The 15,713-nt window shown below is 35.4% G+C and overlaps 1 protein-coding gene across 1 annotated transcript in view; it reads right to left on the bottom strand.

The window, feature by feature from the left end:
* Positions 1-1,067: 1,067 nt before the first annotated feature.
* Positions 1,068-15,713, bottom strand: part of LOC110023611 (tRNA ligase 1) — a 146,469-nt gene continuing 131,823 nt past the window's right edge. Inside the window, 4 exon segments of the mRNA XM_020723101.1 lie at positions 1,068-1,686; positions 1,983-2,141; positions 3,460-3,562; positions 11,292-11,372. Coding sequence (XP_020578760.1) covers positions 1,294-1,686; positions 1,983-2,141; positions 3,460-3,562; positions 11,292-11,372 — 736 coding nt within the window. The 3' untranslated portion in view covers positions 1,068-1,293.

The raw sequence follows: 15,713 nt of genomic DNA, 5'->3' as shown, positions 1-15,713 counted from the left end.
AGTGTTATAAATATTCAAAAGATTACTATTTTTAACTTAAAGAGGCTTTTGTACGTTTAAAGGCCTGCTTAAACGTGATTGACGCGTGCATATATTTAAAATTAGTTCAATATCTTAGAAAGATGATGTCAAATTAAAATATTTATTGTGGCAGATGTTCATGAGCTGGGTCTTGATGTGGCCTGTGTGAGCTGCAAATTTTGTGATCTATGTTAGCTTTTTGCAAAATTCAATCAAGGGCCTGTTTAGGGCAGTTGATTAGCTGTGGTGCAAAGTGAGCCACGGGTTTTATTCGGTCAGCATTTTTTCTCGATTTTATTACTTGGCTGCATTTGCCCTTCTTTCCTCGGAAAAAAAAAATTGCGTACGTCTGTACGTAAGACGTACGCAGTGTTGCGTACGTCAGGGTTATACAGAGGGTACATGACAGTTATATCCTTTATAATCTCCCTGTAATCTACTTGTACCTTCTATTAAGTTTCACAATTCTGTTTTCATATATTTTTAGGTTGCAGGTAGGTTATGAGGAGATTAAAGAAGGTATAACGCAGATATAACTCTTCTATACCCTTTGTATATCCCCGACGTACACTTCCCCGCTTTCCTCTCTTGCATCTTTGCCCTACGTATCTCTCCTCTCCGATCTCCAGCTCCAGTGATATAATTTTTTACAAATGTTCAAGGAATAGAACAAAGAATTGACTTCTTCAAATGAGAATCAATTAGATAATTCCACCGCCAAGTGATCGAACATGAAGACTTTCATTGAAAAATATAATTATCTCGTAAAATTGATCGCCTATACTTCAAATTAACATCATAATAAAATTAATTTTTTTAATTATTTTATTTTTATTTTGATTGTTGTTACTGTTTAATAAGATGTTAGATTTTATCATATATTATTTGAACTGAGTTTCTATTTTTATATATACGAAATGTGCAACCGGGACTAATTTTATTATAAACAACAAAGTAATACAAAGTTAACTTTTTATTACTTTAGCATTATGAAAAAGAATAACATAATGCTAAAGAATGGGAATGATAAATCTAAAAGTTCGCATGCATTACCAGTCTAAAAAAAAATCAAAATACAACTATAATTAGTTTAGCACCATAACAACATAAATACTCCGAGCAAAAATTTCTACCCACAAATGAACATTCCTGGAGACTCAATTACTCACCAAATCAGCATTTCTTCCAAAATTTTTCTGTTTTTTTTATAATTTTTTTTAACAAAATCACCCCTTTTTGTCAAGGAAGAATAAATAAGAGCCTTAACTAACCTCAATAGAAATCCAACACACCATCCACTGTAAGAGGTGGATCAATTTCTATCCTCTTTGCTTTGCCTTCAGAATGTAATTGTGGTAACATATTTGCATCCTTAGCTGAAGCTCCTGCTGCAGTCCAGATTGTAGTGTGGGGCCATTCATTTTTAGAGCTTATCTTTTCACCTTCGATGGATCCTATTCGTGCTTCAAAAGCAGCCAAATTATCAGAAAATAGCAATGCGACGAACTCGACTGGGACTTTCTTATGGTGGTGAACACCATAACTAGCAACGGCTGTCACCCCATGACTCCTTTTGTGAGCCAGGGTTACATGAGCCTTGGTTAGACTTTTCTCCAATTCTTTGCCTTTAAGGAATGCTTGAACTTCAGATTCTTTATTGGCCAACTGAAAATATTTGTTTTTATGAATTAACATTACATTAATACAACATATGATAATGCTATAATGAAAAAATATTTGTAGTAAAGAGACAAAAAATTGAGCCAACAGATACAAATTGTGTGGAAGTGTCAAAATAGTCAACTAACTGTTTACATGAGGTCATTTTAGCCCCAAAATCTATAAACATATTAAAATAATCCCCAAACTTTATAAAAAAGACAGGATGAAATGGGCATTTTATATTGATATACAGTATATGTGGAATGGTGTGAAAATTATGCTAATAAGTATTGTTATACCTTCTCCAATAGACTTCTGATCTCAAGCACGGGGAGTGTGACAGCTGCAAAAACAAGGTTGCCGAATCTCCTCTTTTCAGATTCTGGAGTTCTAATTCCACCTTTTACGACATCTTTGAGTTGTTCTGTGACTTGCTTGACGGCCAAGTCAAATGGAATCTGGAAGATTAAAATGAAAAATTAGTTTAAGCATCACAAACTCAGAATATTCAGCAAAGCTCAAAAATATTAAGATGGCGAAAGACATGGATTTTGGATGTGTTTGGCTGATTTTACATTTTATGTATGTGAATTCAACTTCTTATTATACTTTTCTATTGCCGAATACTCTGTTAATAAATTTTACTAACCGTATGTGCATGAATTAATGCAAAAACAAATGATGTTCAGTAATTTTGTATGGAGTAATTATAATCGCCTTGCAAGCAAATTTCTGCGCGCGCGCGCACACACATGCAGACAGACACGACAATTCAAAGATAACATAATGCCGCAGCCCAGCTATAAAAGTGTCAAATAGTCCTCTGATTGTTTACATGAGGTCAAAATAATCTTCTGACTGAAAGCAAATTTTGAATCATCAGGAGACAATTTATATACAACATAACGCCCATATATCATCTAACCATTCCTGCATTTTCCTCAGATTTCCGCCAATGCATTGACAGCACAAATTGTTCTACAAAAGAAATTTCAAGAATACAAAACACAACTATTTTTTATAGTTGAAAGGTCCACCTAATAAGGCTAATATTTTTTTTACCAAATAGAAGAAGGTGAGGGGCATCTAGGATAAATGACACTGATCTAGGGTTTCTAGATAGTGTTTAAGGATCTAGAAAAGGGGTCATGAAATTTTTGGATAATAATAAAAAAGAAAAATTTGAGAGAAGAATAAAATTTGAGTAGAAAACAAGGTTACAGCTGCTGTTTTGAGAAAAAAACAGTACGGAAAAGAAGCCGGTTCTATGTAGGACGGATAAGAATGACAACGGGGATCAACAAACAACTCCGGATCAAGCTGCATACACACCACCTGAAGAAGGAAGAGACTACAACACGCCAAAGAGCAGAAAATAAGATAAAACAATCTCCGATATTATTAAAAAAAAAAACCCAAAAGTCTAAATCAGCTTCTATAAATCCCAAACAAATTAACCTTAATATTTCTAATTAAGGTAAGGAAAGCCACCCTTGGGGACGGAACTCCCAAACCAAACTCGAGACATAACTGGGCAGGCCGGTTCTTCTCAAATCCATCTGGGATGGATACAGATGATGCCCGCATCAATGGAAATCATTAATAAGAATGTGACCACCATTTTGCAAAAAATTAAGGAAATGAAACTTGGAAGAGAATTAATTGAAATAAAATTACTGACTAAAGAAAGGTATAATATGCAGCACAATAATTATTGCCAGATTACACAAATCTCACTACAAACTAAGAGATTAAGGTTCCTAATCATTACCCTACCTGGATAAAGTTGAGATAATCGGCATTTCTGAACAAAACCTCTCGCAGACGCTTTTCCCATTGCACCCATTCCTTTGCATATGAGCCTTTGCCCGGTTCCGCCCTATGCCAAGTTGTTTAGTTGAATATTAGAAATAATCTTGTGTCAAAAACAAAGACAAACTGCCTCGCCTTTTGACTTGTTAAAATAAATAAATAAATAAATAAATAATGTGCAATAAAAATAGTAACTTCAACAATTAGGTTGACATACTTCAAAGGGAGTGGGATTCTATTCAACAACTGTATTCATCTAAATCTTTTGGGCTAAACACTGCATTCAGAATAATTATATGAAATAAGCATCCAGCACATCAAAGATCACTAAAATAAGGAATGAGTGATGCCTTATCTAAGAAAAATGCAATAAATGATGATTAATTGTAGCCTTTTCGTTTTTCCTTATCGGAATACTGTTCACCCTCTATTTCACAAACTAAAGAAATTTTGTAGTCTTTTTTTTAAATTAAGGGACATTTTCATACATAACACACAGTTCTTATGTATTTCCATTCCTCACACCTAAGCTTTCATATTTACACATGTAGCACTCAAATCTTCAATATCAAAGAAAAAATAGCACTATTACTACTTTTATAAAGTGAAATCCACGTTCTTATATAAATATGAAAGTTCGGGCATGAATTATATAAATGCATAAGAATTTTGTGCTAAGTATGTAAATTTCCCTTTAATTAAATAATTTGAAATTGACAAGCTGAGCTCTTCTCTTCTCGAGTCATTTATGAGAAGTCAAAAAGCAGATGGCAAGGAGAATCCAACACAAAGACAGCAGATAAGTATAACCACACCTACAACGGTTAGAAAGACCAGTGTAGAAGTACCAGACCAAGAAAAAACTACCAATTTTCCACCCAAAAATTGGAAGAGACAGGAATGAGAAAAGAAGAAAAAAAGAAAAGTGGGCTCAAACTTAACCCTTTTGCAGTCCATCTAGTACAATCAATAATTCTTAGGGGAGTTATGAAAGCAATTAATTGATACTTAAAGCTAGGGCCAGTAACAATCATATCTGGAGTCAACCTTAGATGAACAGTAGATCGAAGCTTTCTTGATCCAACCCATAACTGATCAAAAGTTGGCTAAAGTAAGGGCTTGATCCAATCTCGATTATAGCTAAAATTAATTCATTGACATTGAAATCAACTTGATTTCAAACAAAGAATTCTTCAAGGTACATAATATTTCATTAATGTCGCATGCATACAGGAAAACCAATCATAGCGTATCCAAGACACATTCATACTAGATGGTCATGCGAATGTGCACTGTTAAGCAATCATAATTGAAATAATAAACTTCAAGAAACTTTACTTGCAATGTACAGCTGGCGTTCCTTCTCATCTTGATGTAACAAACTTCAGTTGCCACTGCTGTTCTTTACAGTAGTCTCTCTATATAAGGGGTCCTATATAGCATCTGAATTGTATCTGAATTTCTTTATTTCCTAATTTCTTCTTGTCCTTCTCTATCTGTTCTTGCTGTAGCTATGAGTACCATTGAAATCTTTACTGACATCAGAGCCTAAGCCCACTGGCATCTCAACTACATAATGAGTTCTCATTCTATCTTTTCTGCCACTGTAGCAAAGCCCACTGCAACCTCTACCGCAATGCCATGTGATAATCCCATCCCAACCCAATTAAAATTCCTCATGGAAAATATCAAAGGTATCATCTCAACTCCTCTTACTGCTGAAAATCATCCAGTTGGAAGGCTCAAGTTGTGATGCTGTTTTGTGCCAATAGGTGTGAGAAATTCCTCAATGGAATCTGCAGCAAACAGAGTTCATCCATTCTTCTTGATTCCAAGGAGATTGAAATACCAAACCCATATTATACAAAATGGATAATTATAGACCAAAATTTGGCAGCTGTATTGTATTCAATCATCTCTTACCCTCTTCTTCCCTAGATCCTCAATCTTAAAACGTGTTCTGAAATCTGGATAACAGTGGAACGCAGACTCTAATCTACTGATAGATCACACATTATTCAACTCAAGAGTAAGCTGCATACTATATCCATGAAAAAAAAAAAACTATGACGTAATACCTATCCGAAATAAAATACAAAGTTGACACCCTAACTGCTGCAGGCGCATCCCTGAATCCTGCAGACATAATCCAACATAATCCTATATACGCTCAACGGTCTTCCTTCAATTTACCACACATTCAAGGCATCTATTAGAACCAATCTTCGAACCACAGGTTTTTATGATCTTTACACACTACTATGCAATGAGGAACTCAATTTGACAAAAGAAGCTTCCAAAGAAATGCGACAATCTGCTCATATCGCCCTTGCTGCAACCAGGGGATTTGGCAGATACAAAACTTCAATCCCAATTCCAATCAGAATCAAGAATCTTCAGGTCCACACTCTAATAGCAACAAACGTAACTCTCAAAATCTTAAACACTCGTTTGTCAGACATGCAATAAATCAGGGCATTCTGCATTTAAATGCTGGCATAGTCATGATAAGAATTGCCAGTCACATACTGCTTTGGTCACTGAATCAACAGGTAGTACCAACAACAATTGATTTGGACAGTGGTACAACAGAGCATCTATCATTGATCCTAATCAAATTACCAACACTCAAGATTACAGGGGTAATAGTTCTATTACCATGGGAAAATTCATCAACTTCCCGTTGCTCATGCTGGGCAATGCTTGCTACCCACACCTACGTGTAAGCTTCTCCTTCCAAATATTCATCATATTCCCAATCTTTCCTATATTTGCTCTCAGTTCATAAACTTACATTTTTAACGGCTAAAGGTTATACTCTCAAGAATATGGAGACCAACATGCTTGAAGGAGTGTGCAGCGACTACCCAATACAGTACAATAACACTTATACAACTACACTGAGCTCCCTAGCACTCATAACCATCCAACAGGTTCCAAATCTTTGGTATAGAAGACTCGGTCACCCATCCCACAAGGTGCAAAAGCACCTGACAAAATGTATTGCTTCACTAAGTTGCTCTAACAATAGATATCAATGCACTTCTTGTAGTCTCACAAAGAGTGGTAAGCTACCCTTTATCACACCTACTTCACATGCCTCTCATCCCTTAGATATCATACACTCTGATGTATGAAGACCTTCCCATATTCCATCTACACAGTAATATAAATACTACGTCTTGGTGGACGACTACTCTCATTTCTCATGGGTGAATCTTCTTTGAAATAAAAATAAAATAATTGAGAAATTGAAATAATTAAAAAAATCTGGTGGCAAATCAATTCAATACTCATAAAAATTCTCCGCACAGATGGAAAAGTGAGTATCTCAATACACATTTACTACGCCACTCAAACAACAGGGCATTCAAAATCAAAACATCTGCCTTTATATAATAGAATGGTTTGGCAGAAATGAAACACAAACATTTAAGGAAACAGTTCACGCTCTGCTAATTGAGGTCTTTTTACCTCTACACTTATGGACAGACATCTTTCTTACTGCACGTTACTTGATCAATAAGTTACCGTCAAAAGTAATCCACTAAGTCTCCTATGGGGCCTTGCATGGCAAACTACCCCCATATAATCACATCTAAATATTCGGTTGTCAATGCTTTTCTTGGCTCAAGTCTTATTCCAAACATAAATTATTTCCTCTCTAAAAATTGTGTTTCTTGGATCTGTATCTTCCCGAAAGGATACAAATGTCAAGATCCTCAAACCAACACAATTTATATATCCAAATATGTCATGTTCAATGAGGCTGTTTTTTCTTATCAAAAGACATTAATCTCCAAAAACCATATTATAGTACACACACCACCTACTACCACTCTTACTGGTTCCTACCTCTTCTTTGCAAGCTGCAACCCAGTAAACATACCTACAACAACTAAACTTCACTCCCAACTCAACAAATTCTTTTATTTTCTGCTACCATAGTGATACCTCGCAAAATCTACATTCTAATATATGATGATGACATCTTACTAACAAGGAATGATCTGAAAACCATCAATAACATTCTGCACAAACTTACAGCATCAGTGAAAAATGAAAAATCTGGGGACAACACAATTTCTGGGCATTTCAGCAACTCTAGATAAACACGTATTACATATAAATCAAACATCGATGCTCAACATATTCTTACAAATTCAAGAATGCTAAATTCCAAGCCTGTTAAAAACACTACTTCTCAACGAAAAACCCCAATAGACAGATTAAAATCACTTCATGGATCCTTCATTTTATCACAAAGTCATTGGATAAATACAATAGCTTACTCATATAAGAACAAACATATCCTATGCAGTTGATTTTAATCAAGCGGGTCATTCAATGCACCGACCATCTCAGTATAAATTCCAACAAGTTAAACATATTTTAAGGTACATTGAAGGCACCAAAAATTTGGTTCTACCAGTATCCAGAGAAATATTCAGCTCACCGCTTATGCAGACTAGGCTAAGCAGGTAATCCCATTGATCACAAGTCTACCAATGACTACTGTATCTTCCTTGGCTCACTCGTCTCATGGACGGTTAAAAAAGCAAACAACGGTTGCTCTCTCTTCCACAGAAGCTGAATATCGAGCACTTACTATGGCCACCACTGCGATGTTTACCGCAAGATTTCAGAATTTGTCTCAACCAACCACATTATATTGAGATAGCACTTCAGCAATAGCCCTTACGAAGAACCCATTTTTTCATGCGAGGACAAAATATATAGAAATAGATTATTACTGCATTCGGGAATATATCAAGAATAATCAAATAACAATGTATTGGCTAAGACCTCACCCATAGCTCTTGCAAAGAATCCAATTTTTCATTCGAAGACCAAATATATAGAAATAGATTGCCACTGCATTTGGGAATGTTATCACAACAATCAAATAACAATGCATCACATTACCATAATGGATCAGCGCGCAGATTTATTTACAAAATCTCTTCCAAATGCTTGCTTCAAGTATAACTGAAATAGCTAACTTCAAGAAACTCTATTTGTACCATACAGCTGGTGTTTCTTCTCATGATGTAACAAACTTCAGTTACCACTCTTGTTGTTTACAATAGACTCTCTACGTAAGGGATCCTATATAACAGCTGAATTGTATCTGAATTTCCTGATTTCCAGTTTACTTCCTGTCCTTCTCAAGCTATCTTGTTGTAACTATGAGAACCATTGAAATGATTCACATGCAAATACATTTTCCAATCCAATCAGAAGCTAGTTCAATTAAAATCCATGCCTAGTCATTTTGAGCTCGATCATAACTAGACCCGACTCATCGTCTACTAGTTCACTGTAGGGCGAGCCCCTATAATGCAAAAAATCAATCAATTCAAACTTTAAAAAAAAAATATATTCACACTCAAACCAAAATTTGTTAGGAATTGTTCAAATAACTAGGCAAAAGTAGTTCAATTAAAAAAAAAAAAAACTAAACTGGAGTGAGCAGAGAAGATTTTTGAAGGACATATTCAAATAGCTACTCCAAAGGTTTATAAAACAAAGCTAGTTAATAGCATATTCACTTGTGGCCGAACTAGAGAATATGTCCCTCCTACTTTATTTGTAAATGCTTACGAGCCATATAAATCCATTTTGTAGAAATATTGACGCACTCAGGTTCTTATAGTAATTTGGAGTTGTTTCCATAAAACCTGAACAAGTCATGTTCAACATCAATGAGCTAAGAATGATGGAAAAAATAAGATAGCAGCATAAAAATTAGAAGAAACACAGGATATCACAAGCAAAAAATGGCAGAATCCCTGAAACGAAAAGGTAAACAACATTTCTTCAACTCATGCTTATTAAGAGCTAAAATGACTTGAAAATTTCCAAAGTACTACATGCACAAAGATGACAAAATTTAAGACCATGCACAAAAGACCAATCAAATACACAAATTTTCCATTGTAAAACATCTCTTGAAAAAGTAAGGGGAGAAAACAAAGGATCATCCTATGATTTTGTAAACCTTGAAAATGCCTGCCCTAGACTACCTAAAGATAAGATATGATGGCATTACAGAGAGAAGCTAAGCTTGAGAGTATCCTAGATACACTCAACACACAAAGCACACAAATGTCAAATCTTTAAAGATTCACGAAACTCAAAATTAACTCTTCCACAACTCCAATATAATTATTAGGGGCATTTACATACATACCACCCAATTTTTATATATTTACATATCTAACATCTAAACTTTACCTTTTTACATTGAGACCACCCAAAATTTGCATATCACATAAAAAATACCATCATTTAAATTTAAAAAGTGAAATGCACTTTCATGCATAGGTAGGGTAGCGTGTACGTAAAAATTGAAGTTGAGGTGTTAGATATGTAAATACATAGAATATGATTGGTATGTATGTAGATCTTCCTAATTATTAATACTCTTTATACATGATGCATGATATTTGCAAATAACATTCTCCTGGTAGGGGAGGCAAAAACTGAATCAAAAGCTTATTTGTAGTAGTATAGAATGTATATGGTACACATTAAGTAGAGTGGAGATTGAGTACATTCCATGGAGCTCCAAAAGAGATAGAAATAGCATTCAAACAAGAGTAATAGCCAACTAAACCATTGCATGGTGAGATCCATAAAGCCATTTGGCACTTGACAGAGCTAAAAGATTAAAATGGAGTAGCATCAATTTATAATAAGAAAATAAGGCATAATTTGAAAAAATAAATGTTATAGATTCAGGTACTGCTGGAGGTTCAAACAAGTTCAGTGAAAAAAAATTCATATTCATATGCATAGTTAAAATAAGAAAGATCAAGTTGCAATACAGTGATTACATGGGGAAAGATTGAAAGTAGTATTACTTAAAGATGGTAAAATAAAAATTGAGATGGTTTCGGAACATACAATGGAATGAAACAGCTGATTTGCTAACTTTAGACAAAGCTTGTACTATTCAAACTCCCACACATCAATATATTGTCCGCTTTTTGTCCTAATGACCTCATAGTTTTGTCATATTGGTGTAACTTCCTAGGAGGTTACCCATCTTAGGAGTGCTCCCAAGCGAGGACACATAACTTTGAAGTTTAGCGAAATTTCACCACTATACCAAAAGGCACCTCGATGTTTAAAAGTTCAAATTCTTTCTAATTAAGGAATTTCACAATCTCCCCCACTTATGTAGCTGACGTCAACACTAGTTTCCTTAACCCAAAGTCATTCACCAAGCAAATGAGATTCTAGAGGTGGACCCTACAGATTAAAGAGATGTTTCCCGACCATGTAGCACATTGTGTCCCATATTGGGTTTAAAAGATGGCTCTCATGATGTAGCAATCTGTTCTGTTTGACATTTAGTTTCCATCTTCCAGTTGGTGCAATGCTCCGATATCATTTTTAATATAACAAACTCTCACCCATCAAGATATTGTCCGCATTGGTCACGGTTTTGCCTTGTTGGTGTAACTTTCCAAGAGGCACCCATTTCATGAGTCTCCCATGCAAGCACAATTAAATTTGGAGTTTATGATGAAATTCAACCGTTACACCAAAAAACACCTCCATGTTTTAGAATTCAGCTTCTTTCTACTTAGGGGGTTTCACAAAGCTGATGATAAATGATGTAAGCATCTCTCCAATATTTTAAACATACGGCAAGCAAATGCATTGTTACATTTACATGTGAGCTAGAGCACAACCATACCAAGTAAAATCTTGGCTATAATTGCACTGATTTTTAAAAGGAAACATTTTAACCAAATGACCACATCAAATACTTCGCAAGTAAATACCTTCCATGCCTGTTTGTGTGAAGCCTGTAGAGATTTAAGCCTTCCTCAAGTACACTCCGCACAGAATCAGGTAGAGGTTGCCTGTAAACAGTAACAGAGCATGTTTCCATTTAACATCAGCAGATGCCAGTAAAATACAGAAAAAAAAATCATGGAAACCATCTTCATGGAGGAGAAGTAATTTTAATTTCCAATAAATATGCCTTATGGTACAGTACTTCATAGAAATTATTGCTTCAAATACAAAAAACCATATTCACTCTGTAAATTTTCTTTTCAAAGGATGGGAAATTTACCAAAAAAATTGATAGAAATGGATGCAAGGGCACATCATTGCTCGGTTAGTTAGCTGAATGGTACTGTAAAACCTAGGTGCAGGAAGGCACGATGAAGTGATGAAAAAATACTCGATAGGATTTTGTCAAATTCAACGTAAATAGTACAAAGATTTGCTACATGTAAAACGTTCATTCTTACATATATACATGCCTTATAAACTGAATGCATATTTCTAAATATAGCATCACAATAGGAAGAATAAAAACTTTCACATCTAACTAAAATTTGTTTTCAGTAGGTACACTTGTATAATTTAAATAATGATATAATACAAATGCAAAGCGGACTTGGCATTGACAAAGATGCATAAGGCTTTAGGTCTAGATGAAATATCTACCAAGAGTTGGAGAGTTGTTTAGGACACTATAGTGGTTCGGTTAACAAACTTTTTCAAAGGAATTTTTGAGACTGAGAGGATGCCAAAGGATTGGAGAAGCATCATTTCATACAAATAAGTTATGAGCGTGAGTATGGAATACAAGCTTCACAAATTGCATTGATTTTCGAAAACCAAACATTTTGATTTCATCCCAAAAAAAATTATTATAAAGCAAGGAAACATCTTTATATGATTTTTCTTGATCACGATATAAAAAATCAAGTAAAAAAAATGAATCGGCATGTGCTTAAGACATAAATGCATGTCAAAAGCATGTTATTCAAAATAAATGCGATGAAGAATCAACTAGTATTTGAAGTAGTCCTGAGGTAATCAAGGAATTTTTAATTACAATATGATTACATCAAAGATAATGGTTGTCTAAAACCCTTTTAGTTATTCAAAGTGAGTTTTCTTGATGATACGGTTTTCTACAACAACAACAACAAAGCCTTAGGGTCTGTTTGGCGCAGCTGCAACTTCTCAGCTTTTCAGCTGTAGCTGCACTGCCCTAGAAAGCTGCTGCGGGAAAGCTGATAGTCTGTTTGTTGCAGCTATGCGAAAAACTGTTTATGAAAAAATAGTCATTCTGTCCCTGTTTAGTGAAACTGTTTATAACAGAACAATGACAGCGACATATTTGATATTTCAGAATCATAAATTCGTTTCAAATCATAACAGAAGTACAAATACATAACTCACGTCATATACGACATTGTGTAACAGTGAGTATTAAAAGTGCTAAGAAAAAAAAATAATATTACAAATAAACTAATAATGATATAGTCTTTAACGTGAAGATAATGAATGTCTCCACCTAAACTGTCCTCCAATGATGCTAACAATTCGTGATCAGTTTCAGAAGTGGAATCGACCTGACCGTCAGCCCAACGAAAGAAGTCACAATGTTTTGCGAGTCTCCGGAGGCATCTGTAAAACTGTCGACCGTTGCTGTGGGTCTGCCATGACCTCAGAAAGGATATCTCTAGTCCGCAGTAGCATAACATTCTTTGGGAAGTCCCTGAATTTCTGCTGCTCATCTTTCCTGAAAACATCAAAATAGAATCCATTGGTCAATTATTTTAAGCTGGACCCAAAATACTCTTTATTCGTGTCTCACAAGCTCGTGGATCAAGCTACCTTTCATGAGGAGTCACTCACTCAAAGAGCTCGACCTTCTCTCAAGCATTTTAACCCGGATTCAAAGCAGCGGAGAAGAGAGTTTGAAAACAAGGGAAGGAGACAGGTTTACGCTTACCTGCATCGGGCTTCCTAGAATCGTTCTTGGTAGAGGAAGAAGGCGCAGGGGTCTCGCGGGATGGCTCGGGAACACCAGGCGGGATGCTAGGGCAGAAGAGGGGGGGCGTGCGCTAGGCAGAAGACACGGGGCAATATGGAATATTAGCGAGGTGAAAGCTGGGGCCGCGGAGTCAATTTCGCAGTCCGCTTTCGGCCAGCTTTAGTATCGTGTGGCGCAAAGTTGGGAGCCAAACGAAAATTTTTTGAGGTTTCGGGCCGCGAAGCTTGAGAAAAATGGCCCCAAACAGTCCCTTAATCCCAATCAGTGTGACACCCATTCTTGATGTACATTTTTCTACTACTGATATAATCCTAATCAGTGCGGCATCCATTCAAATAAGTAACAAATTATAATCGTAACAATGATGTTTAATCGATAGACGTCTTAAAAGTAGTAAACGAATATTAAATATACAATACATAATTTTAGTGGGCCTAATATGAAAAACTATCAATTAATTTATTTTTTAATTTCTTATTAGTCAATGAAAAGAGTACACGCAGCGATTGCCAAAAATGCTAGTAGGATAAAAAGGCCAAAACTATAAAATGCCATTAATCTACATATAGAGAGGAACCCCAGGAGTCCACATTCAAATCATCTTAATTGAAGTCTAATAAATCTTAGAGTGAATATATCTTTTATTTATATTTGAACTCATTATGCTAGAGTGAAGTTGAAACATTTGTTACAATAGCTCTTTAGTACTAGAAATGCTGGCATCAACGAAAATTTATTGAGAATCTCATTAATCCGCATTCCAGACAACTTGATGATCATAAAAAAATATGGATCAATGATCTGGAACGCAAATAGGGTTCACCACTATTAGACTGACATCTGGAATGGTTTAAATCTAAGACAAAATCTAGTGTGCTTCAGAGTTGTGTACAAAACAAATCAAAAATAGGAATTAGCACAGATAAATTAAAAGATCGCCTTTATCAATTGAATTTTCTCCACTAACAAGGTTACTAAAAGATTTTTGTAGGTTTAGGTGTGCCTTGAAGCTTATAAAAAAGTCGTGGCAAAAAAAAATTGTCAAGAGGAACAAGAAGTAATGCCTTCATGCTTTAAATTATGTTAGTAGTGTAATAATACTCTTTTAAATTTTTAATTCACTAAATAAAAAAAAAGAAAAAAAGAGTAGTCACCTGCGTAAGACACCTGCTGTGCAGGTGTCGACCAAGAAGCTCCCGCAGCACTGCCCACAGAGGTTACCCCCTCGTCCCCTCATTCGACTGCACTAGAGCAATGAGTGACAGATAGGGAGTAAGAGACAGTGGAAAAGAAGAAGAGAACGGGAGAGAGGGAAAGGGAGAAGGAGAAGCCGGAGAGAGAGAAGAAAGGGTTCGAGCGGCTCACCTTCTTCGTGTGTACTAGACAAACCACAAGCAAGGAAGGCTCTTGAGGTCGTGTGGCACACTAGAGCCTTTCGACGAGCGTGCTACGCTCAGTTGAGCGCATGCGCCGTCCAACAACAAGGAGGAAAGGCTTCTTGTGTGCGTTAAGGAACTCGATCGTGCATTTCTTTGCAAGTAAAAAGAGCAAGGAATGAGGTTTGCGGCTTTCAGTCTTGAAAAAATATTACATTAGGACTTCGGATGTATCTGGAGTCCAATGACGGGACGCCACGTGTCAAATCGGACCCATTAATTATAACACTGACCAATCCCATTGTATTATAGTAGAACCATTTAACTCATGACGCCCCACCATTGGACTCCGAAAGCAAATTACGTCCGTAGTCCTGATGTAATATTTTTTCTCAGTCTCGTGCTGGAATTGCCGCACCCGAGAGGAGGAAATATTACTCCGGACTTAAAACTCATTGTAAAACTCATAATGGATTCTATTTTCAAGTAGATTAAAACAAAGACTATACGACAGGATAAAATGATCATTTGTTCATAAACAACTGTAACATGACTGCTGCAGAATTGTACAAAATAAATAGGCACTCGGCTTCCCTGCAAATACTTCTTGATACAACAACTGTTGTGCAACAACTTTTTAAGAACTGCCCGAACAAACCCCAAGTTTCAAAGTATAATTAACCTATTCCTAACTCAATATTAAAAGAAATTATAAGAAAACCTTACTAAAATGCGTTTAATTGAATTATAATATGTTAGTGTATAAATTAAAATATGTTAATGAAATAGTTTAATGGTAAGAATGAATTATTAGTAAAGAACTTATACGAAACAACAAATAAAGATTAACACATATGCCTATATATTTATGTTAGAATTTATGTAGGACAAAAGTGATAAAAGCTATATAAGTCTAATGTGTTACGATAAGTGCATCAAAGAAAGTCTCATCAAAAGGCAATTGACTACCTTGAATAGGTGAGTAAATACATTTTTATTTTATAATAAATCTTTTTATTTATGAAATT

Source organism: Phalaenopsis equestris, unplaced genomic scaffold (genome assembly GCF_001263595.1).
Source record: "Phalaenopsis equestris unplaced genomic scaffold, ASM126359v1 Scaffold000224, whole genome shotgun sequence".
Classification (NCBI taxonomy): Eukaryota; Viridiplantae; Streptophyta; class Magnoliopsida; order Asparagales; family Orchidaceae; genus Phalaenopsis; species Phalaenopsis equestris.
Note: the sequence above shows the minus strand (reverse complement) of the source record. Positions and strands in the feature narration are given on the sequence as shown.